At 45.4% G+C, this 22,514-nt stretch overlaps 1 protein-coding gene across 2 annotated transcripts in view; it reads left to right on the top strand.

Moving 5' to 3' along the window:
* Window positions 1-20,901, top strand: part of MAP2K3 (mitogen-activated protein kinase kinase 3) — a 46,245-nt gene extending 25,344 nt beyond the window's left edge. For both annotated transcript variants that reach the window (XM_081965784.1, XM_081965783.1), the window contains exons 2-13: window positions 4,999-5,031; window positions 6,610-6,679; window positions 7,961-8,009; window positions 10,025-10,138; window positions 11,382-11,501; window positions 12,423-12,539; window positions 13,676-13,727; window positions 14,587-14,714; window positions 14,849-14,926; window positions 15,616-15,755; window positions 16,037-16,082; window positions 16,286-20,901. In XM_081965784.1, the coding sequence (XP_081821910.1) occupies window positions 4,999-5,031; window positions 6,610-6,679; window positions 7,961-8,009; window positions 10,025-10,138; window positions 11,382-11,501; window positions 12,423-12,539; window positions 13,676-13,727; window positions 14,587-14,714; window positions 14,849-14,926; window positions 15,616-15,755; window positions 16,037-16,082; window positions 16,286-16,369 (1,031 nt within the window). In that variant the 3' untranslated portion in view covers window positions 16,370-20,901. The remainder of the gene's footprint in view (window positions 1-4,998; window positions 5,032-6,609; window positions 6,680-7,960; window positions 8,010-10,024; window positions 10,139-11,381; window positions 11,502-12,422; window positions 12,540-13,675; window positions 13,728-14,586; window positions 14,715-14,848; window positions 14,927-15,615; window positions 15,756-16,036; window positions 16,083-16,285) is intronic.
* The last annotated feature ends 1,613 nt before the right edge of the window (window positions 20,902-22,514 follow it).

The raw sequence follows: 22,514 nt of genomic DNA, 5'->3' as shown, positions 1-22,514 counted from the left end.
CGCTCGCAAAGGCAAGACGTTTGCCAAATGCCACAAGACAGACAGTGGGGTTTGGCGTGACATTTTTCAGGGACCCGGGTTGTGATTTCAAACGGTTGTTAAACAGACTTGTCGTAACTTTAAGGACTACCTGATTTCCGCCGCTATTCCCAAATCCAAAGCGTAATCTTCTCCTGAACGTTTTGCATACGGGGGACGGGCCATCCCAGAATAAGATGCCAACAGAAGAAGAGATCATAATAATAATACAAAAAATTTAGATTGTGCAGAGATGAACAGGTTAACTTTAAGGATAAAGAGGAATCGGTGTACTTCAAGACAGGGAGATTTTATGATTGGTTAGAGAAAGGAATGAGTGCAAATGTTGTTTTTGCTCCCCTTCTGAATCACAGAACAGTAGTCCTCGACTTGAAATTTGCCCCAGTTTATGACCATCCTTGTCACGGTTGTGAAGGGGAATGCCACAGTGGTTAAGCTAGTAACACAGTTGTTAAGTGAGTCTATGGCAATCTTTGCTTGTCAGAAGGTCGCAAAAGGGGACAATCTTGACCTTGGGAACACCGCCACGGTCATAGGTACAAGTCCGTTGCCAATGAATTTTGATCATGGGGAGGCTCCAGAGGGTCGTAAGGGTGGAAAACAGTCATAGGTCTCTCTTCTTCAGGGCCGTTGTAACATTGAACGGTTGCTAAATGAAGCGTGGGGTGGAAGAATACCTGTGTAGTCTATGCAAATTATACATCCTCATCTGGTAGCTATGAAAAGATTTTAGCGGACTGAAAACTGGATTGACCAGACTGGTTGGTTATTAGTCACGCGGGATGAGTAAAGGGGTACTCACTGTCTGCGGCAAAGCCAAATCGACTCTGCCTGGCCCTCCTTTTCCCTAAATCCCGGTTCAAATCCAGCCGTGAACTCTCTCTCTCTCTCTGTTGCTTGCTAATTTTGGAGAGGGAAACAGCGGTGTTATTATGCAAGCAACACACCTCTCTCTTGATTTTTCCTTTTAAAAAAAATGCCGTTTCCTAAAATCGAGCCGTCGCCTCAAAATTTAATAGTGTTGGATTCGGATCAAGCCACAAGGCCGTGTTTGTTTCCGGATGACTACAATGAAAATGGACTTCAGGTTGCGTTTTGCAATGCTTTGCGCAGTGGCAGTATCGTAGCCAATGAGGTTTATCCCAGGCACGATGATTGCTAATTGATTGCAATGCTTCTCTCTCTCTCTCTCTCTCTCTCTCTCTCTTTCTTTTAATAAAGTTTTATTGTTAAAGAAAACGTAGAACAGGGTGAAACTGTCTTGGCATTTTCTCCGCCACGCAGAGTATAACACAAGTCTCTTGCATATTCAATGCACGTTACTACTTACTAATTATATATACATATTTAACCTCTTCTACATGCTTGCAGTTACATTTACAATTATATAATATACCACCTACATAGCCTGTAAATAGCTTATATATCTTATATATAGCTTATATATCATATATTTGGTTCTGGACATCCTAACAGCAGTTAGGATCACATATGGACATTGTTGGAAAACCCCCGAAATCCTTGCAGACAATATTAGAATCAAAAAAACGTGCAGAGATGAATCAGTTATCCCTAAAAATTAAAGGAAAAGAAGATTCAGACAATTTTATAACATGGGAACTATTCTACAAATGGTTAAATGACTGATACTGAGGTTAGAGGAGTGGAATTAGGTGAAATCTGGTTTACAGGAGAAAGAAATACAGATGAGTAAATATTTTTGATGGCTATATAATGGATATTATGATGGAATATAATATATGTTATAATGTGATTGGTGTTATTGCATATTTGTTTATATATTGCCGCATATTTATGTGTGTGTGTGTGTGTGTGTGTGTGTGTGTATGTGTATATGTGATCATATGTGGGGACGTGGTGGCTCAGTGGCTAAGATGCCGAGCTTGTCGATCAGAAAAAGAATACAATTCACTCCGCAAATGTTTTTATTGGGTATAGTTAAGGATTTTACCAAAGGGGAAACAAAATTGGCCTTGTATATGGTTACAGCAGCTAGGTTGTTGATTGCGCAACATTGGAAAAAAGATTTTTTACCGACAATTGATCAATGGATTCAGAAGGTGGCGGGGTTCGCCGAAATGGCAAAAATCTCAGCTTTCTTAAAAGCTCAGAAACAGGAGGAATATACACAGGAGTGGGCAAAATGGATTGATTATATACAGAATAAATATCAGACTAGGAGTTATTATCTAGTCTTTAGGTAAGAATGTTTAGACCGATAGATGATCAGAGTAAATAGTATATGGGATGTTTGGAATTGTTAGAGTGGTATACAGCGGAAGTCAGGGGGGTGGGTTTGTGTGGGAGGTGGGGGAGGGTTAGGGTGGAGGGTGGGGCAATATATATATATGAATAAATTAGAAGATGGGATTAATGAAACATTGTTAGGCTAGGAGAAATTTATATTAAGAGTTATAGATGTTAAATTAGCTTAGAAAATGGGATCAATGTGTTATTAATCTAAGAGAAATTTATATAGTGTTTGTTGGGAGGAGAGGGGTTATGAGTAATCTATTTTAAGATGGGGGGAGGGGAGGGGGTAAAGTGTTTGGTATAATATTTGAATGTGAATTTTTGCGGGGGGGTTGGGGGGGTATAGCATTTGTATGAGATTTATATTGTGTGGAGGGGGGGGTGAAAACGGGGAAAATCTGTTTGTACAAAACTCTTTTAATAAAAAAAAAAAAAAAGAAGAAGAAGAAAGGTCGGCAGTTCAGCGGTTCGAATCCCTAGCGCCGCGTGACGGAGTGAGCTCCCGTGACTTGTCCCAGCTTCTGCCAACCTAGCAGTTCGAAAGCACGTAAAAATGCAAGTAGAAAAATAGGAACCACCTTTGGTGGGAAGGGAACAGCGTTCCGTGCGCCTTTGGCGTTGAGGCATGCCGGTCACATGGCCACGGAGATGTCTTCGGATAGCGCCAGCCGCTAGAGTCAGGAACGACTAGCACATACGTGCAAGGGGAATCCTTTACCTTTACTTATATGATCAGAATGAAGATGATGTTTGTATGCCTGTATATGCTCAGCATACAAAGGAAATGCGGGATATAAAACAATTAAAAAAATATTCATAAAAAATAATTCTGGGAGTTGAAGTCCACAAGGCTGGAATTTGCCACAGCTGGGGAGAGTATGCTGTACCTTGAACGGGGACTCTTCCCAAAATTTCAGGACTCTCTTCAAGTCCTTTCATTGTTTCTGCAAGGGAAGGAGAAGAAGAAGGCGACGGCTGCCATAGATAAGGGAGCCTTGGTGTTGTGCCCTGTGGTAACCGTTGGAATCGTTTGTGGAAGTGGGAAATGCTTAGCTGGAAGGGTAGCGTATACAATCTTAAAATAAATGGAGTTATAAATGGAGGAGCTCTGCTCCCTCTGCAGGGGTTGTGATGGCTGCCTCGCCTTCCTTCCTTCCTAGAGCTTAGCAGGAGGTTCACACCAGGTCATCTTGGCTTGTGGAGATGCTAAGCACAGTCAGAACAAGCCGTGGTTTGTTGTAATGTGTAAGTGGTTGCAATGGCTGCTTTCCCTTATCCTTGAATTGGGGGGAGAGGGAAATGACAGATAAATGTTAAATAGAAGAGGGGTATGGGGGAGAATGATTCAATAAAGCTCTCTTTTTGGATAGCTTTTGCTTCATACGCCAAATTATCTAGTAGGTATACAAAATACCGAGATTTGCAAATTGTTGTCAATTGCAAACAACATTCTGGAGTTCTTGGTCCCTTCCTTCCTTCCATCCCTCCATCATAACTAATTTCCATCCATCCATCCTAACTAATTTCCTTCCTCCCTCCCTCCCTCCCTCCCTCCCTCTAAATTTCTTTCCTTCTCTTCCTCCCTCCCTTGCTCTGTTTCTCCATCCCTCCATAACTAATTTCCTCCATCCCTCCATCCTAATTTCCCTCCATCATAACTAATTTCCATCCATCCATCCTAACTAATTTCCCTCCCTCCATCCATCATAACTAATTTCCCTTCCTCCATCCATCCATCATAACTAATTTCCTTCCTTCCTTCCTTCCTTCCTTCCTTCCTTCCTTCCTTCCTTCCTCCCTCCTTCCATCCATCCAAACTAATTTCTTTCTTTCTTTCTTTCCTTCCTTCCTTCCTTCCCTCCCTCTGTCCCTCCCTCCCTCCCTCCCTCCATAACTAATTTCCTCCATCCCACCATCATAATTTCCCTTCATCATAATTAATTTCCTCCCTCCATCCCTCCATCATAACTCATTTATTTCCTCCCTCCATCAATCCCTCCATCAATCCCTCCATCATAACTCCATCATTTCCCTCCCTCCCTCGTAACAAATTTCCCTCCCTCCCTCCCTCCCTCCCTCCCTCCATCATAACTAATTTATTTCCTTCCTCCCTCTCTCTGTCCCTCCCTCCCTCTTTTTATTTTTATTTATTTTTAAATACAGATTCAGGATCTCCTTGTGGCAACCAACCAAAGGCCTTTCTCCCCTTCCGGGGTTGGCTTTTGAAATCCCAGCCCCGGAAGGACCTTGAGTGGTTCTGATCGTCAGGATTGGAACGTGGAAGTGTGAAATTTGGCCAACGTTCAAGTAGGACAAGCAAAGCTCCGAATTCGAAACAGCTGCTGGATGTAGAGGTTTCCCCCGCATAGGCCAAAGCTAAGACTGGTTCGGTGGAGGCAAAGAAACAAAATCAAACCATATCCCTATAGAAAATATTGGAATGATTTCTGTCTAAAGCATGTTTAGAGTTAATTGTCCATGATGGACTTCAGGATGTGGCTTCCAGAGTGGCTGTGTGAAGGGTTTCGCCAGCGTAGAATCTGACAAAACGTTTTGCAAACATTTTATTGGCCTCACTGAAGTTTTTCCTTCATGGGCCTTTACCTGCTTATCATCAGCCCAGATATTCTGCCTTTTTATTTTTAACAACAGCTCTTTCCTAACCTCCCTTCACTTCTCTTGCAGATCCCAAAGGATCCTTGGAAAAGCGAAAAGTTGGTAAGTGAGGTCTATATCTATCTATCTATCTATCTATCTATCTATCTATCTATCTATCTATCTATCTATCTATCTATCTATCTATCATCTATCTATCTATCTTCTATCTCTATCTATCTATCTATCTATCTATCTATCTATCTATCTATCTATCTATCTATCTATCTATCTATCATCTATCTATCTATCTTCTATCTCTATCTATCTATCTATCTATCTATCTATCTTCTATCTATCTTCTATCTCTATCATCTATGTATCTATCTATCTATCTATCTATCATCTATCTATCATCTATCTATCAATCATCTATGGCTGTGTGTGTGTGTGTGTGTGTGTGTGTGTGTGTGTATGTTCCAGCATAACTCTGGAACGCCTTGAGCAATTTCAACCAGACTTGGTACTCAGATGACTTACTCTCTGGAAATAAATACTGTGGGGGTAAGACAACCCTAACACCCCTCGGGGTGAGTGTTCTGTTAAGATACACCCTGTTGTGCCTTAAAACGGCTTCTACTGTACTGCTGTAAAATGGCTTTCAGTGTGCAGCACAGTGGAGCTGCCATGGTAACGGCTTCACAGTACTCCACAAGGGGGCTCCTTCTTGTAAAGGGGGGAAATCCAATATTAGAAATTACTTTTGGTCCGGACATTTTCCCCCTATAAATAAATACCCGGACAACGCCTGGCTATCAACTAGTTTTTTTTTTCTTTAATCCTCCTCTGTTGAAAATCACTTGTTTGGCAATATACAATATCTGAGAGTTAGAATCAAACTTCTTCATTCTTTGGAAATGGAAATAGAGAAGAACAGAGTTTGAGGGAGCTTGGAGGTCTTCTAATCCAACCCCCTTTACCAGGAGACCCTATACAAATTTGGACAAATGGCTGTCCTCAAAAACCACCATCAATGGATCACCCACAACTTCTGGAGGCAAGTTGTTCCACTGATGAATTGTTCCAACTGTCAGGAAGTTTCTCCTTAGTTCTAAGTTGCTTCTCTCCTTGATTAGTTTCCACCCATTGCTTCTTGTCCTGCCCTCGGGTGCCTTGGAGAATAGCTTGACTCCCTCTTCTTTGGGGCAGCCCTTGAGATATTGGTACCCTGCTATCGTGTCGCCCCTAGTCCTCCTTTTCATTAAACTAGACATACCCAGTCCCTGTAACCGTTCTTCATACGTTGCCAGGGATTGGGTTTGAATGGAGTAAGAAGAAAGGAATAGATGAGTTCTTTCACCTCTTTTTATCCTCTCAACAGCCCGGCGAGGTAGGCTGGGCAGTGAGACAACGAAGCCAATGCGACGACAACTGGGGTGGAAAGCATTTTGACTTAGATAGGGGTCTTCCTAGCCCACCCCTCATTTTGCACAATTCCCATAGCCCTGATTCACCCATGCCATTGGTTCGGTTTAGCACATGATGTAAATGCAGCCCCTTGTGTGTGTGTGTGTGTGTTTGTGTGCATTTAAAAAAAAAAACAACCACAATTGAACAAACTATAGTTTGGCACTGGGTGTGAATAGAAGCCTCGTCCTCTCAAGCAGATGGGTTATTTAAAAATGTCCTTTTTTCTTCTAGGAACCAAGAAGAAAAGGCCCCCCATTTTACGAATGCCGTCGGCTAATAAACAGCCCGCTGTGCCTGCAACGTAAGATTTTTTTAAAAAATAGTTTTTATTGAACATTTTAATCTTTAAAAACAGGAAGAAAATCACGAATGGCAGCGGTTCGCTTAACAACAACGGTCTGAAAGGTTGTAAAATGGAACAAAACTCACTGAACAAATGTCTCACTTAGCAAGGGGAATTTTGGCCTCCACGGTGGTCGTAAGCGGAGGGATTACCTGTAAAGGTTCAACAGAGTTTGACTGAAGGCCGTTTTGAATTGAAGCGTTGACCTTAAGCTTCTGAAAGTTTGAGAAGCCCCCACTGAACGAGACAAAATCAAACTTAATGCAAGTAAAGTTTGTTTCGCCGGCGCTCCGTTTAGTGAAGTGCCGATGGAATGAAGAAAATGTTCTTCCAGGCATGATCCTTCCCGCCACCCGTTGTTTCTGAATCACTCTGGACCATCGGCGTAATTTCATGTCGGTGGCATCCAATTACATAATGAGATAATTAACGTTTTCACATAATTTGCCTCCACTTATGTCACTCGTGTGGTTGACGTGACGTCCATTCCATGTTCAGCCAAATGATGTAAGCCGGGGCAGCTGAGGTGAACATTTCAATTACATAACTGCACAAAGGAACACCCATTGCAGTCAGTTGGATTTAACGGACTGCCTGCTATCCCAAAACAGCCTGTTAAATGGAAAGTTTTGTTGTCATGCAGGAGCATGAGATACGATGAATGGGGTCTTCGCCTTGGGCTGACTGATTTATCCGCGAAAGCCTCAACTTGGTGGATTATAACTTTTATCTTGATTTCTTTTTCCCATGCTAGAGCGTAGGACAGTGATGGCGAATCTTTTTCGCCTCGGGTGCCAAAAGCACGCATGCGTTATCGCACTCGCTTGCGTGCCCACCCCCATAATTTAATGCTCCCCCCTGCGCATGCATGCATGACACATACCCCTGCTGCCCTGCGCATGTGCTCACGGCTTTCTAGGAGCCTGGGGAGGGTGAAAATGGTCCAATACGCAAACTGGAAATTCAGGAACCGACTTCCGGATGGCCCATTGGGCTGTTTTTCTCACTCCGGAGGCTTCAAGGAAGCTGCCAGAGGGCGAAAAACGCCCAAAAAATCAAGGCTGGAAGTCAGCTGGCCAGTGCGTGCATGCACACTGGAGCTGACAGGGCAACATCTTGCGGGCCCTCAGAAATGTCTCGCCATCAGGGACATAGGAGATTGGCCTCGGGTTTCTGGCAAGGTCTTCTCCGGAACCATTTTGGGACTGGGTTGAATTCTTTTCTTTGTCTCTTCTGTAGACCTCCAAGGAACTTGGATTCCAGGACCTTTATCACCATTGGAGAAAAGGTAGGTCTTGTTCTCTCTCCAAGCTTTTAACCTTTTCTTCTGCAGAGTTCCTTGGTTTACTGTTCATCTTGTGCGTTTCATGAAATTAAAAAGATCACGGAGAGGCTCAGAGTTTACAAGGGCATGAGTTGTGATAGTGCCACCTCCAGACGAGTGTTTCTTTGTGTAGACAAAGCTTGTGTGCAGATGCCCAGTTGGGACAGAATCCAAGGTATGGCGCTTTCACCATCTTCTTGTTGAGGTTCTCCTTGTGGTCCCATAACATGACAAAGGAACGTGGTTGGTTGGGAACACACAGGTCCCCGAGTAACTGTGTGATTTGCTTAGTTTTTACGTAGCGAGGTAAGCTCTTCTCACATTTGTAGACCACTGTTCAAACTTGGCCACTTTTAAGACGTACGTATTTCAACATGCTGGTTGGGGTGTTCTGGGAGTTGAAATCCAATCTTGAAATGCCAAGTTTGAAGAACAGTGTTGTATGTAGACCATGTTTACTAGCTGTGTAGGTTGTATCAGCCTTGCACCAGCCATAGTTACCACAAGGTGGGCGGGAATCCATCTCATTCCAGGAAGCTTGCTAGATAACACCTCCAGAACCTCTGGAAGAATGTTCTTCTGAGGTCTCCCGGGATCTTAAGCGCTTAGGGCAACCCAACTCAGGTCTCCTCTTCCATACCTCTTGTTTTTTGTGGAATCTGACCTCAGTGCTCCTCTGTGCTCCTCCTTCCTCCTACATATTCCTCTTTTGTCGGCCTGACCTGACCTGATGGATGGGTCGCTTGAGGTCGCCTTCTCTCTTCCTCCCAACAGCCTTTTCTATTCCTCCCTTTGAAAGCTTTTCATTGGCTGCGGGGTGACCCAGCTTGGATTCTTGGGAGTTTGTGTGACCCTCACAACTTACACCAGCTAGAAATAGCTGCTGGTTTCTGGTTACAAGCTACCTCCTCAGCGGTCAGTCAGAGTAGGCCGACTTTAGTTTTAGACACAGAGATCGCTTCCTTCTTCCAAGTCGGAAGGCCAGGCCATCAGAGATACCTGCTGTTAAATGTTTTGAAGTTGTCTGGAGGGGGTAAAGACCAGGTCCTCCCTTGGATCTTCTGCTTTGCTTTCCCCCCTGCCTAGTCCTGACATTTTGTGGTGACTTTCCTCTAAGCTGGAATTGCAATTGGCCACTTCTGTTGAAGAGTCAAAGGACGTTTTGTTAGATTTCGTGGCACGGTTAAGTTCCCTCCATCCTCAGCTGCGAGGCAAAATGCCAGTTACCAGCTGCCTTTGGAGTCAGACATCAGTGGGGCAGAAGAACAGCTGGAGCCTGTTCCTACTGTGTGCATGCGCAGAGTTGCCAGACGAAGGGAACAGCTAAAGAACAGGGGTCAACTTGGGAGTAAGGCCACAGGTGGACGATGAATGGCCCCTCCCAGAGGAAATAAAAGAGGAGCGGAAGGGGAGTGGAGTTTGCAGGAGACAATTAGTTCACTTCATTGGTTGGTGACTCTCCGAGACTCCTTGCCAAGTTTTGCAGATATCTGTCATCTCTCCAAGCCAGATAAGGTCTGTGACCGTAAATCCTCCCTTGAAAGACTTTGCTGGATATGAATGAGCTGAATTCACAGTCAATTAATAAAAGGATTTTTTATCAGGACCAGGAGTTTGCTTCAGGCTCTTAGGAAGCCTCGCTCAGAACAGTGGGCATATATATATATTTATTTATTCAACGTTTTCCAAACATTAAAATCACGATTACACTTTTACAGCTTTCCTAACAAATATACATACATACATACATACATACATACATACAGTAGAGTATGGAAAAAGTCTTAATCTGGGAAAATCTGGTTTCCAAATCGTTGATGGCAATAAATTGACTTGAATGGGTGGAGTGTTTTGCCTTGAAGTGTGTCTGGGATGGTTTGTTGGGCGTGTAGGACCTGGGACCTATTTCCATGTTCTCAACCTCTTGGTTATTCCTTGACTTCGTTTTTGCATCTATCTCTATCTTGTCCGATCTGCAGAACTTTGAAGTTGAGGCCGATGACTTGGTGAGCATCTCCGAACTGGGCAGAGGGGCTTACGGGGTGGTGGAGAAAGTGCATCACGCAAAGAGCGACACGATCATGGCTGTGAAGGTGAGAACCTTAGCGAAAGGGCTCCAAATATTTGGGCCTTAGTGGGTTGCATGGTCAACCGTCAAGGGAGATCAGAACAGGACAGGTGTCGGCCTAGAAACTGGGAGATGGGGAGTTCTGGTGCTACCTTAGTCAGGAAAGCTAGCGGGGTGACTTTGGGACAATTATCAAGAGACAGAGAATTCTAGTCCTCCGTTAGTCAGGAATGCCAGCTGGGTGACTTTGGGACAATTACCAGGCGACAGGGAGTTCTAGTACTACCTTAGTCAGGAAACCAAGCTGGGTGACTTCTAGTCAATCGCCAGGAGACAGGGAATTCTAGTCCTCCCTTAGTCAAGAAAGCCAGCTGGGTGACTTTGGGACAATTATCAAGAGACAGGGAATTCTAGTCCTACGTTAGTCAGGAATGCTGGCTGGGTGACTTTGGGACAAATACCAGGAGACAGGGAGTTCTAGTACTACTTTAGGAAAGCTAGTGGGGTGACTTTGGGACAATTATCAAGAGATAGGGAATTCTAGTCGTACGTTAGTCAGGAATGCTGGCTGGGTGACTGGGACAATTACCAGGCGACAGGGAGTTCTAGTACTACCTTAGTCAGGAAACCAAGCTGGGTGACTTCTAGTCAATCACCAGGAGACATGGAATTCTAGTCCTCCCTTAGTCAAGAAAGCCAGCTGGGTGACTTTGGGACAATTATCAAGAGACAGGGAATTCTAGTCGTACGTTAGTCAGGAATGCTGGCTGGGTGACTTGGGGACAATTACCAGGAGATGAGGAGTTCTAATCCCGCTTTAGGCATAAAAACCCACCGGTCAACCTTGCCAGCCCCCCCTCTCTCAGCCCCACCAACCTCTCCGATTCTTTGTTGTGGGGAAAACAAAGCAGGAAGGAACCTTAGGTAGTTCCCCATTGATTCGCCATCCCCCAACACTGGAAGTCTTTAAGAAGATGTTGGAGAGCCATCTGTCTGAAACGGTATAGGGTTTCCTGCCTAGGCAGGGGGTTGGACTAGAAGACCTCCAAGGTCCCTTCCAACTCTACTATTGTATTGTATTGTATTGATTTCCAATAAATAAACATCAGCGTTGCTCCATCTTGGAAGAGAGGACGGGCGACTCCCAGAATCTCCCACCCAGCAATGGGGGATTCTGGGCGTTGTGGCCCATTGCCTTGAGGTTAGGAAGGCGTTCTTCCTTCCCATGCGCCACCGCCGACCGGTTATCCTTTTGCTCCCCGATCCAGCGGATCCGAGCCACCGTGAATACTCAGGAGCAGAAGAGGCTGGTGATGGACCTGGATGTCTCCATGCGGACAGTGGATTGCTTCTACACAGTCACGTTTTACGGGGCGCTTTTCAGAGAGGTATCCAAAAGAAATCCTAACCCCCCCTGGTGAAAGCCACTCCAGGTTCAAAATACAGGTAGCCCTCGCCTTACGTCCATAAGGGTCCCCGGCATTTCTGCTGCTAAGCGAGACATTCGTTACGTGAGTTTTGCTCCCTACAACCCGCCGTTAAGTGAATCACTGCCGTTCTTAAGGCACGGTGGCGCAGTGGTTAGAGTGCAGTATACTGCAGGTGACTTCTGCTGCCTGCAATTTGGCAGTTCGAATCTCACCAGGCTCAAGGTTGACTCATCCTTCCATCCTTCCGAGGTGGGTAAAATGAGGACCCAGATTGTTGGGGGCAAGAGGCTGACTCTGTAAACCGCTTAGAGAGAGCTAGAAAAGCCCTGTGAAACGGTATATAAGTGCTATCGCTATTGCATTTCCCTGAAAGTAAGACCTACCCCGAAAAAATAAACCCTAGCATGATTTTTCTGGATGTTCCTAATATAAGCCCTACCCCCAGTTAAGATCATCAGCCAGACGGATGCATATCCGTTGCAACTGCAAAAATAAAAAAAGCCATCCCCTGCAATTAAGCTCTAATACACCTTTTGGAGCAAAAATTAATATGAGACCCAGTCTTAATTTTGGGGGGAATATAATAGTGGCACAGTTGTTAATTATATCTGGCTTCCCCATTGCCTTTGCTTGTCAGGCGGTCACAAAAAGCAATCACATGACCCTGGGACACTGAAACCGACATAAGTACATGCCAGTTGCCAAGTGTCCTCATTGTGACGATGAGGATGCTGCAACAGTCGTAAGTGTGAAACGCGGCCATAAGTCGGTTTTCGTAGTTTTGAACGGTCCCTACGTGCATGGCTGTGGATTACCTGCTCAACTGAGCAGGCGAGGGACTTTATTTTGAAGGAGTAAAATCTTTCCTCTGCTTCTCAGGGCGATGTATGGATTTGCATGGAATTGATGGACACGTCTCTGGATAAATTTTATAAGAAGGTTCTGGAGAAGAAGAAGACTATTCCGGAAGATATCCTAGGAAAAATAGCCGTGTCTGTGAGTGTAACCTTCACCTGTCTGACATTTATGACCGTGTTTACCAAAGCAGTCGTAGGTAGGACAACAAGCATTGGATGGGAACTTAACCAACATGAGAAGCAACCAAGAACTACCGTATTTTTCGGAGTGTCAGACGCACCTTTCCCCCTCAAAATAGAGGCTGAAAATCTGGGTGCGTCTTATACGCTGAATACAGCATTTTGGGCCTCCTGAAACCCCCGCCCCTTTTGCAAAACTGGCCGTGCATAGCCTTTAGGAGGCTTCCTGAGTGCTCTTGGGGGCTGGGGAGGGCAAAAATGAGCAAAAAACAGCCTGGTTTTTACTCATTTTTGCCCCCCCAGCCCCCAGGAGCAGTCTATAAGTCTCCTATGCATGCCCCTTTTTTGACAAAAAACAGGCTTGTTTTTGTGAAAAATGGGCCATTTTTTGCTCGTTTTTAGCCCCCAGGAGCACTCTACAAGCCTCCTAAAGGCTATTCATGCCCTTTAAAAAAAAAAAAAGACGGGGACGTTTTCATGAAAAACGGGCCATTTTTGGGAGGTCTGCAGTGCAAAAACTTTTTTTTTTAATTTGCCTCTTCAAAATCATGGTGTGTCTTATACTCCGGTGCATCTTATACTCCGAAAAATACGGTAGGAAGAAAATTCCTAACCGTGAGAACAATTAATCAGTGGAAACAAATTTGGAAATTGTGGAGACTGGGCAACCATCTTTCACAAATAGTATAGGTCCCCTATGAGGGGGTTGGACTAGATGACCTCCAAGGTCCCTTCCAATTCTATTACAGTTAAGCTGATTTACAGTTCAGGTTTATAAATCTACCCGGTAAATGATAATCCTTCCTTCCTTTCCGTCACGGGAATAAAAAATATCCTTTTCCCATGACTCGATTCTCAGGTGAAGATTCATTAAACAAAATAAGGCAGCAATTTGTCATTGTTTCTTTGTGAGTCAGGGATCCAGCTTGGATCTGTTGCGATGCTTGTATATAAAAAAGGAACAGAGTTTGAAGGTTTTGTAGAGGTATTTGAGACCGGAAAAATGGAATGAAATGGTTTAAGCAGCTGCTGGAAAGTGTGTAGTTATGAGAGAGACCCACAATTTACTGGCATCTCTTGTCTCTCTCCTTTCAGATTGTGCGAGCACTGGAGCACCTCCACAGTAAATTGTCGGTGATTCACAGAGGTAAGTTTTAATTGCAGGTCCCATCAGGATGACAGTGAAAGCAGCTGAGGCTGGGCCCTAGATCCTTTGGTTAAATGACAGGCCGTCCTCATTTAGCGACCACAAGTGAGACGGGCAGCTCCGCCATTTCAGTGAAACAGTTTCTGAAGTGGGAAATCGCACCATGGTGGCTGTGCTTTCCTTCCAAAGAAGTATAAGTAGTTCTTGTCTTACAATTGTTTGTTTTAGTGACCATTCAACATTTCATTGGCTCTGAAAAAAGAGCATTTGCAACCATTTTTGACGTGATCGTTTGAAGCCTCCGTTGTGGTCGCATGCTCGAAATTTGGAAGTTTGGCAACTGGCATGTATTTGTGACAGTTCTAATCAAGGAGAATATTTGTAGCTCAGGGTTAACATGTGGGGGGGGGGTCCTTGGTACTCCTCTGAGCATGCTTGTTTTCTTGCAGACGTTGCATGACCCAGTTAGGTAACATCATCAGTGTTAGTGAGGAAGGATTAGCACTGATGAGGTTCCCTAGTTGGGTCATGAAACGTCTGCACGAAAATCACCAAGCTCAGAGAGCACCGAGGAGCCCTCATCTGTCACAGCTGCAGTGAGTGTCCTCGGGGGGTCACATGATCCCCCCCAGATGCACTTAACAACCGGGTGACTCACTTAACAACTGCAGTGATTCACTTAACACCTGCAGCAAGAAATGTCACAAAACGGGGCAAAATTCACGGAGCAAATGTCTCATTTAGCAACAGGGATTTTGGCCTCGAGTGTGGTCGTACGTCGAGGGCGTTTTTTACCTGTGCAAAAAAGAAAAAGAAAGGAATTTATGATCCCAGGCTGTTTCTCTTCCCTGCTTTACAGACGTGAAGCCGTCAAACGTCTTGATCAACAAACAGGGACACGTCAAAATGTGTGATTTTGGAATCAGCGGTTACCTGGTGGACTCGGTGGCTAAAACGTTGGATGCCGGCTGCAAACCTTACATGGCTGTGAGTGGGGGGGAGGGCAGTTAGAGGCGTGGGGGCAAGGGGCCCGTTGTGGGGACACCATCCAATCCTTTTATCCTGTTTTCTTCTTTCCTCTGATTTTAATTTGCCTTTTTTCCCCCCTCCTCCCTGTGCAGCCCGAAAGAATTAATCCAGAGCTAAACCAGAAGGGGTATAATGTGAAATCTGACGTTTGGAGCCTTGGGATCACTTTGGTAAGAAATCGGGGCGATGTTGTGGCCCCCCCAGCGGAGCTGGCAGCAGATTCGGACAGTGAGGAGGTTGGGGAGGAAGATGGGCCAGTCCTGGAGTCTGGGGAAGGCTCTGATGATGGCTCTGTGTCGGAGGCAGAGAGGGGTCAGGGCCGTATGCCAGTTATCAGCTGCCTTCAGAGTCAGACATCAGTGAGGCAGAGGAACAGCTGGAGCCTGTTCCCAGTGTGCGCATGCGCAGAGTTGCCAGATGAAGGGAAGAGCTAAAGAACAAGGAACAACTTGGGAGCAAGACCACAGGTGGACAATAAATGGCCCCTCCCAGAGGAAATAAAAGAGGAGCGAAAGGGGAGTGGAGTTTGCAGGAGACAATCAGTTCACTTCATTGGTTCGTGACTCTCCGAGACTCCTTGCCAAGTTCTGCAGACATCAGCCTGGCAGCCCTCCAAGACAGAGAAGGTCTGTGACTGTAAATCCTCCCTCGAAAGACTTGGCTGGATGTGAATGAGCAGAATTCAGAGTCAATTAATAAAAGGGGTTTTTATTCTTCCTTGTAAACCCCACTCCTCTTAACACTGATGATGTTATCTAGTTGGTTGATGAAACGTTTGCAAGGAAGCCACCAAGCTCAAAGAGGGAACCCCAGAGTTCAGCCCTGAGCGACAAATATTCTCTTCTTTGTCTCCCTCCAGATCGAGATGGCCATTCTCCGTTTCCCCTACGACTCCTGGGGGACCCCCTTCCAGCAGCTTAAACAGGTGGTGGAAGAGCCGTCTCCCCAGCTCCCAGCCGACCGCTTCTCCAAAGAGTTTGTCGACCTCACCACCCAGTGGTAAGTCCCTCTGGGTTGCCTCATTGTCTCCTGGCGATTGGCCCAAAGTCTCCCCACTGGCTTTCATGCCTAAGGCAGCACTAGAACTGCCAGTCTCCTTATGACTTGTCCCTAAGTTACCCAACTGGCTTTCATGCCTAAGGCAAGACTAGAACTCCCAGTCTCCTAGTGATTGGCTCAAAGTCACCCAGCTGGCTTTCGTGCAGTGGGCATTTCTGTTGTTCCAATGACAAAACTTTAAGCTTGGATTAGTGATGTTCTGGGTGTCTCTTTTTTTCCAGTCTGAGGAAGAATCCTGCTGAACGAATGAGCTACTTAGAGATGATGGTGAGTTGATCTTCTTCCTTATGGCCCAGTTTTAATCTGTTTTATTCAGATTCCCGCAGGTGAGTGCAAGGCAACCTTAGTGCCTCCTCCTCCACCTGTCCTCCTCTCCTTCTCCTCCCCTCCTCCTCCTTCCCCTCCTCCTTTTCCTCCTCCTTTTCACTCCCACAACTACACACCCCCTTATTGTCCTCTTTCTCCAACAGAATCACCCCTTCTTCACTCTCCACGACACCAAAGTGACTGAAATGGCTTCCTTCGTCACGGAAATCCTCGGGGAAGACTCTTAAATTTCTCCCCCACCTTCTCTCTCTTCCCCCCACCCCCCTCCGACCCCGACTTCGCCCGTCATGCCAAATAAACTGGAGTAGCATCGCCTTCCTTTCTCCCGGCGGGAAGAACTGAGGCAGTTTGAAAACTTCTTTGCATTACCGGCGGTTTGCACAAAACAGATCGAATGTCTTTTGTCGGCCACGTCGCTCAGCCTCATTGAATCTCCTCTTCGTGTCTTCAAAAGAGAGAGAGAGGGGGGCGTGGCAGCTGGGGTAGCCCCCCACTTGCTGCGCGAAGAAATCTTAATTTCGGAGCACCGTTTGCGGGGACCTGAGGTCGGTCCATGAAAACTCTTCACTGCCCTTCCTAGCTGCCGAGGTTGAATTTTCGTGTGTTCCCCATAGTAAATTCCCCCACCCCTCCTCAAAACAAAACCCGCAACTGTGGACATTCAGAATTTTTCTAGACTTAATGCAAAACCCTCCGATCCCCATCAAGAGATGCCCGCGGAGGCCGCTGATAAAAAGAAGCTTATGTCGGCTTTTGAATGCTTTGCAATTTCCTCCCCCCTATCCCCCCAAAAAATATTTCTGTAGAAAATCAAGAAGGTTTTAGTAGTTTCTGGGAGTAGGTGCTCTGTCTATTTTGCAATTCTCTTTCTCTCTTTTTTAAAAAAACTCTGCAGCAGTATTCACTCGATTTTAGCAAATTTAAGATGGCGGAGGAATTTCAACGCCCAGAATTCTTCAAAAGCACGCTGCTGGCGGGGGGGGGGGAGAGATTCTGGGAGATGAAGCCTACAGATTGTAATGCTAAAAAGCTGTTCTGGAGGAAAAAAATTCCCTTCTCCCTCCCTCCCTCCCCCCCTCCAAAAAAAAAAAAACCCTTCTGGAAATATTTTACAGCCCAATTTTGTGGCCCCTGTCGCTGGATTACAAAGTTCCTACCCAACCTCATTTTGTCGCCTCTTTCCAAAGTTTACTGCAACAGAATTCATATTCGACGATGACATTTGCTGATTTTGGTTTTGGCAGCCCCGAAGATCACACGTCTTTTCAAAACTCCGGTGTGCTTTGCAACATTCAGATGTTTTGATGTACGTTTCACCTTTTAAAAGAGCCCCTAACTCCAAAATGTTCAGCTATTGTGCGGGGCCTCGTCTCTGGACACATCGCTGGAGGTAGAAAATGTTAATAAAAAATGAAGTAGTCCCCTCCTCTCCCCCCCCATTGGGTTTCAAGAGATGGATTTAGGTGGCTCACTTTAACTGCAATGAAATTGGGAAGAATTGTTGATGCAGTGAGTTGATTCCTCAACAGTTGTCCTCCTTTCGTGGACTGTTGGAACTTAGGAAGTTCATCTAGAAGTTGAAGGATCTACCTTACTTTAAATCCAGTCTTCCCCATCACTCCTTAGCTGCAAGATGGGTCCATCAGACGCTTGCCTCCCTGTCCACAGCCCCTCCACGAAATCTAGGCTTTGCAGACGTTTGTTCTTCAAAAGTTTAGCCTGCCGTGTGAACTCAACGGTGAATGAATTGTCCATGATTACGTCCAGGAAGTCCAAGCTTTCAACCATCACATTGAAGCTGATGAGATTCTGACCCGTGATCTATCCATCATGGTTTAGGAGCTACAAGACCTGGATTCACACTCATGCCCCACAACTTGGCTTGTGCATGGAGTTGGCCATGCAAGAAGCATGGTGATTAGGTGATGGCTTTTTCTGCCTGATGGAGAACATCTGGATTGAAGTGGAGGCACTTGGCCTGCGACAGATGTGCTTCTTGCACCGAGCCCATTTCTGTTGGATAATCTATATTTTTCTTCTGCAGGGGATAAAGAAAAAAAAACCCTAGGAACATTGGTGTGTGAATGATTCTTAAAAGGGGAACCAAATGAAATATTTTTTCCTCGCCTCCGAAGAGCTCTAAACAATGTGGAGAATTCTTCCATTTCGACAAGATTTGCTTGTAGGAAAATGTTCTCTTCCCTCCCGCTACCCAAAAGCAAATATTACCAGTGGCTTAATTCACACCTTTTGTTTTGCAATAAATTCTTTCCCGTCCTCCTCCTAGGCCCCAAAAACGAAATTATCTTTAAGTGTGTGTACATGCTTGTGTAAAGGACAAATAGAGGCAGAAGAGGCTTGGACAAAACACCAGCACTTACAATTTGCAGGAGAATGTTTAAAAAGGCAGAATCAAAAGAAAAAGGGCAAGTCCATTTTAAGGACCTTGGAAAGGGTTGCATTATGTCAGAAGTGTATGAATCAGATGTTGAAGAACAAATGTACCTATTTATTTTACTCATCCGGTCTGAAGAAATAGCCTTAGTCATCTCAAGCGACGACTTGGTCTTCACTCACAGCCATTTTTTTCACTGGAGGTTGAATGAGTTGCTAGTCCCTGTTGGTTCCTTAAAATACTTCAGCCTTGGGGTTGAAACAGATGGGGACTTGATCCCTCCTTCTGCAAAGACGATTTTAAAAACGTCAGCTTTGAAAGAGGCTGGTGATCTGTCACCCCAATACTAACCAAACCAAAATAATATAATATTTTCCAGGATCAGCTGTCGGTCAGTTGCCCGCCTCTAAGGGTTTTTTAAAAAGTCTAGGCCCACCTATGCCAATGCGTGCCAGAGGTGGCATACAGAGCCCTCTCTCTGGGCATGTGCACCATTGCCAGCTGCTCTTCTAAATTTCCAGTGCACACATGTGCACTGACTAACTGGACTTTGCGGGCACCAGAGTGCCTGAAAATGCCCCCCAAAACAGCCAGAGAAATGCCCAGCCAGCCAGCTGGTCTTCAGGTTTCCGGCTTGCATGCTTGTTCTGGTTTAGGTATTTGATGCCGAAAAGGTTTATCATCACGGGTCTAGGTTAATCTAAATTGCACCCTAGAAATTTATTTGGGCAGGAGGACTCTTCTAAAGATTCTTTCTGAGCTGTCCTAACAGGTCTAAGTTGCTTATCTGCCCATAATTTGGCCTGAAACCCTGTTTAAAACAAGGTTGAAGGCTGCCGGTGTCCTTAATACGAGATGGGTGGCAAATAAATATGCTTCCCTTCCAGATGTTTGACCTTGCCTTCTGAGAGTTGCTATGGCCCTAAGTTACCTATGAATAAAGCGGAATTAAAAATAATAAAAGGCAGGTCGTAAATGATTCGGGGAAACTTCCATCCATTCCCTTTGTAAGTTACATTTTCCGCTTTGGGTTTTGACTTCATCCTCTTGTGATTTGAGGAAAGGAGGTTTCCAGGCTTGGTCAGAGACCTAAAATGACCCTTCTCCAAAAGCCCCCTCCTCTGTATTTCCATTGCTTGAACCGACGAGTGTCGTGGCAGCTTCCAAAATTGAGATACGCCCGTGATATTTTACAACCTGTTCTTGTCCTGGTTTCTGTGCCCCAACCTCTTTTTTTAAAAAAATGTGGGACGCGGTGGCTTCAGTGGCTAAGACGCTGATCTTGTCGATCAGAAAGGTTGGCAAGTTGGCGGTTCAAACCCCTAGCCCCACATAATGGAGTGAGCTACCGTGACTTGTCCCAGCTTCTGCTAACCTAGCAGTTTGAAAGCACGTAAAAGTGCAAGTAGAAAAGTAGGAACCACCTTTGGTGGGAAGGTAACGGTTTCGTGTGCCTTTGATGTTGAGTCATGCCGGCCACATGACCACTGAGACGTCTTCGGACAACGCTGGCTCTTGGGCTTTGAAACGGAGAGGAGCCCTGCCCCCTAGAGTTGAGAATGACTAGCACATATGTGCAAGGGGAACCTTTAACCCCCTTTTTTAAAAAAAAAATGCACTTTTTGGAGGCAAATTTAGAAAACTTTCCCTGCAATTTTTCATTTGAGTCTACTGTTATGTTCCTCGACTTCCCAGTGAAGGTGGCTGGAATGCTACAACTCCCAGAATTCCCCAGCCAGCGTGACTGACAGAATTCTGGGACTTGAAGTCCACGCATCTTCAAGATAACTGATCTGGAGCTGGTCTAATCAGATGGGCTTTGGGTAGCATGTTTTGATGTTTCTGCTGGGTGTCTAATATTTTTATTCCTTAATTGGCTTTGGATTAGCAAGAGGGTGTTAACGGCCATCGTTCCTTGAACTTCCCCAGTTCCTTCTCGTGCTTCAGTGTTTGTTTCTTCAAATGCATGCCTTTGGATTTGACAGGATTGGTTTGTTCCCTTCACTCCCACCTCCTCCTCCTCTTCTCCATCTTGCAAAACAACAACAACAACATAGTAATTTTCATTTGGAACCCAGCAAATGAAATGACCACAGAGCCCTCGTGGACTACGAGCTGGGTCTCCATGGGGCAAATGTGACCAGCTTTCAAGTCTGATCCTGGTTTGAAGAAAGCAAGCCCCAAACTCTCCTTCCATTACCCCCCCTTTTTTTTCCTTTCTCCCCCCCCCTTCTCCCTTCCACCTCAAGTTTCCTGCGGAAATGGAAGACTATTTATATTTAGAAAAGGAACTCGGGGTGCTTTTATGATTTGAAAAATTCTCTCTTGGTAGTTGGTTTTCAATAAAAGAAGCTCCCCATTCTAGTTTCCGGCTTGGTGGCTTTCTTGAAAAGGGGTGAAGCGTTCTTTCGTTCGTTTGTTCATTCATTCATTCACTCATTGAAATTTTCAACAAAAAGGGATTGGATCTGAATCGGAACTAATTGGAGTCCCCATTACAGATAGCCTTTCACTAAAAATGATTTTGCTTAGTGACACTTCGAAGTTACAACAATAAGAAGCTTACGACCATATTCAGGCTTATAACCGTTGTACATTCTACAGTCGAAATTCGGACATTTGACAACTAGCATGCATTTCTCACAATTGCAGCATCCCAAGGGGGTGTCATCGTACTTCAATGCCTTTCCAGCTAGCTTTGGACAAGTAAAGTCAATGGGGAAGTGTGTATTCACATAATGACTGCATGATGATAATATCTCCTGCTAAATACATAGGAAAACCCCATTGGGGGAAAAACCCACTTAGGGTTAGCTCCATTTGAATTTGGGGAGCAAAATGGACATCGCCAATGGATTCGGAGAACATTGTTATGGTTAGGAGGGTGCTGACTTTTCCAGCCTACCCTATCTACCTTCCCTGGCAAAATACATGGGAAAATCTCACTGGGGGGAAAACCCACTTAGGGTTAGGGTTAGCTCCCCATGCATTCGGGGAGCAAAATGGACATCGCCAATGGATTCGGAGAACATTGTTATGGTTAGGAGGGTGCTGACTTTTCCAGCCCGCCCTATCTACCTTCCCTGGCAAAATACATGGGAAAATCTCACTGGGGGGAAAACCCACTTAGGGTTAGGGTTAGCTCCCCGTGCATTCGGGGAGCAAAATGGACATCGCCAATGGATTCGGAGAACATTGTTATGGTTAGGAGGGTGCTGACTTTTCCAGCCCGCCCTATCTACCTTCCCTGGCAAAATACATGGGAAAATCTCACTGGGGGGAAAACCCACTTAGGGTTAGGGTTAGCTCCCCGTGCATTCGGGGAGCAAAATGGACATCGCCAATGGATTCAGAGAACATTGTTATGGTTAGGAGGGTGCTGACTTTTCCAGCCCGCCCTATCTACCTTCCCTGGCAAAATACATGGGAAAATCTCACTGGGGGGAAAACCCACTTAGGGTTAGGGTTAGCTCCCCGTGCATTCGGGGAGCAAAATGGATATCGCCAATGGATTCGGAGAACATTGTTATGGTTAGGAGGGTGCTGACTTTTCCAGCCCGCCCTATCTACCTTCCCTGGCAAAATACATGGGAAAATCTCACTGGGGGGAAAACCCACTTAGGGTTAGGGTTATCTCCCCGTGTATTCGGGGAGCAAAATGGACATCGCCAATGGATTCGGAGAACATTGTTGTGGTTAGGAGGGTGCTGACTTTTCCAGCCCGCCCTATCTACCTTCCCTGGCAAAATACATGGGAAAATCTCACTGGGGGGAAAACCCACTTAGGGTTAGGGTTAGCTCCCCATGCATTCGGGGAGCAAAATGGATATCGCCAATGGATTCGGAGAACATTGTTATGGTTAGGAGGGTGCTGACTTTTCCAGCCCGCCCTATCTACCTTCCCTGGCAAAATACATGGGAAAATGCCATTGGGCGAAAAATGCCATTGGACATTGTCAATGGATTCGGAGAGCATT

Source organism: Natrix helvetica (genome assembly GCF_964273705.1).
Source record: "Natrix helvetica genome assembly, chromosome: 13".
Lineage (NCBI taxonomy): Eukaryota > Metazoa > Chordata > Lepidosauria > Squamata > Natricidae > Natrix > Natrix helvetica.
Note: the sequence above shows the minus strand (reverse complement) of the source record. Positions and strands in the feature narration are given on the sequence as shown.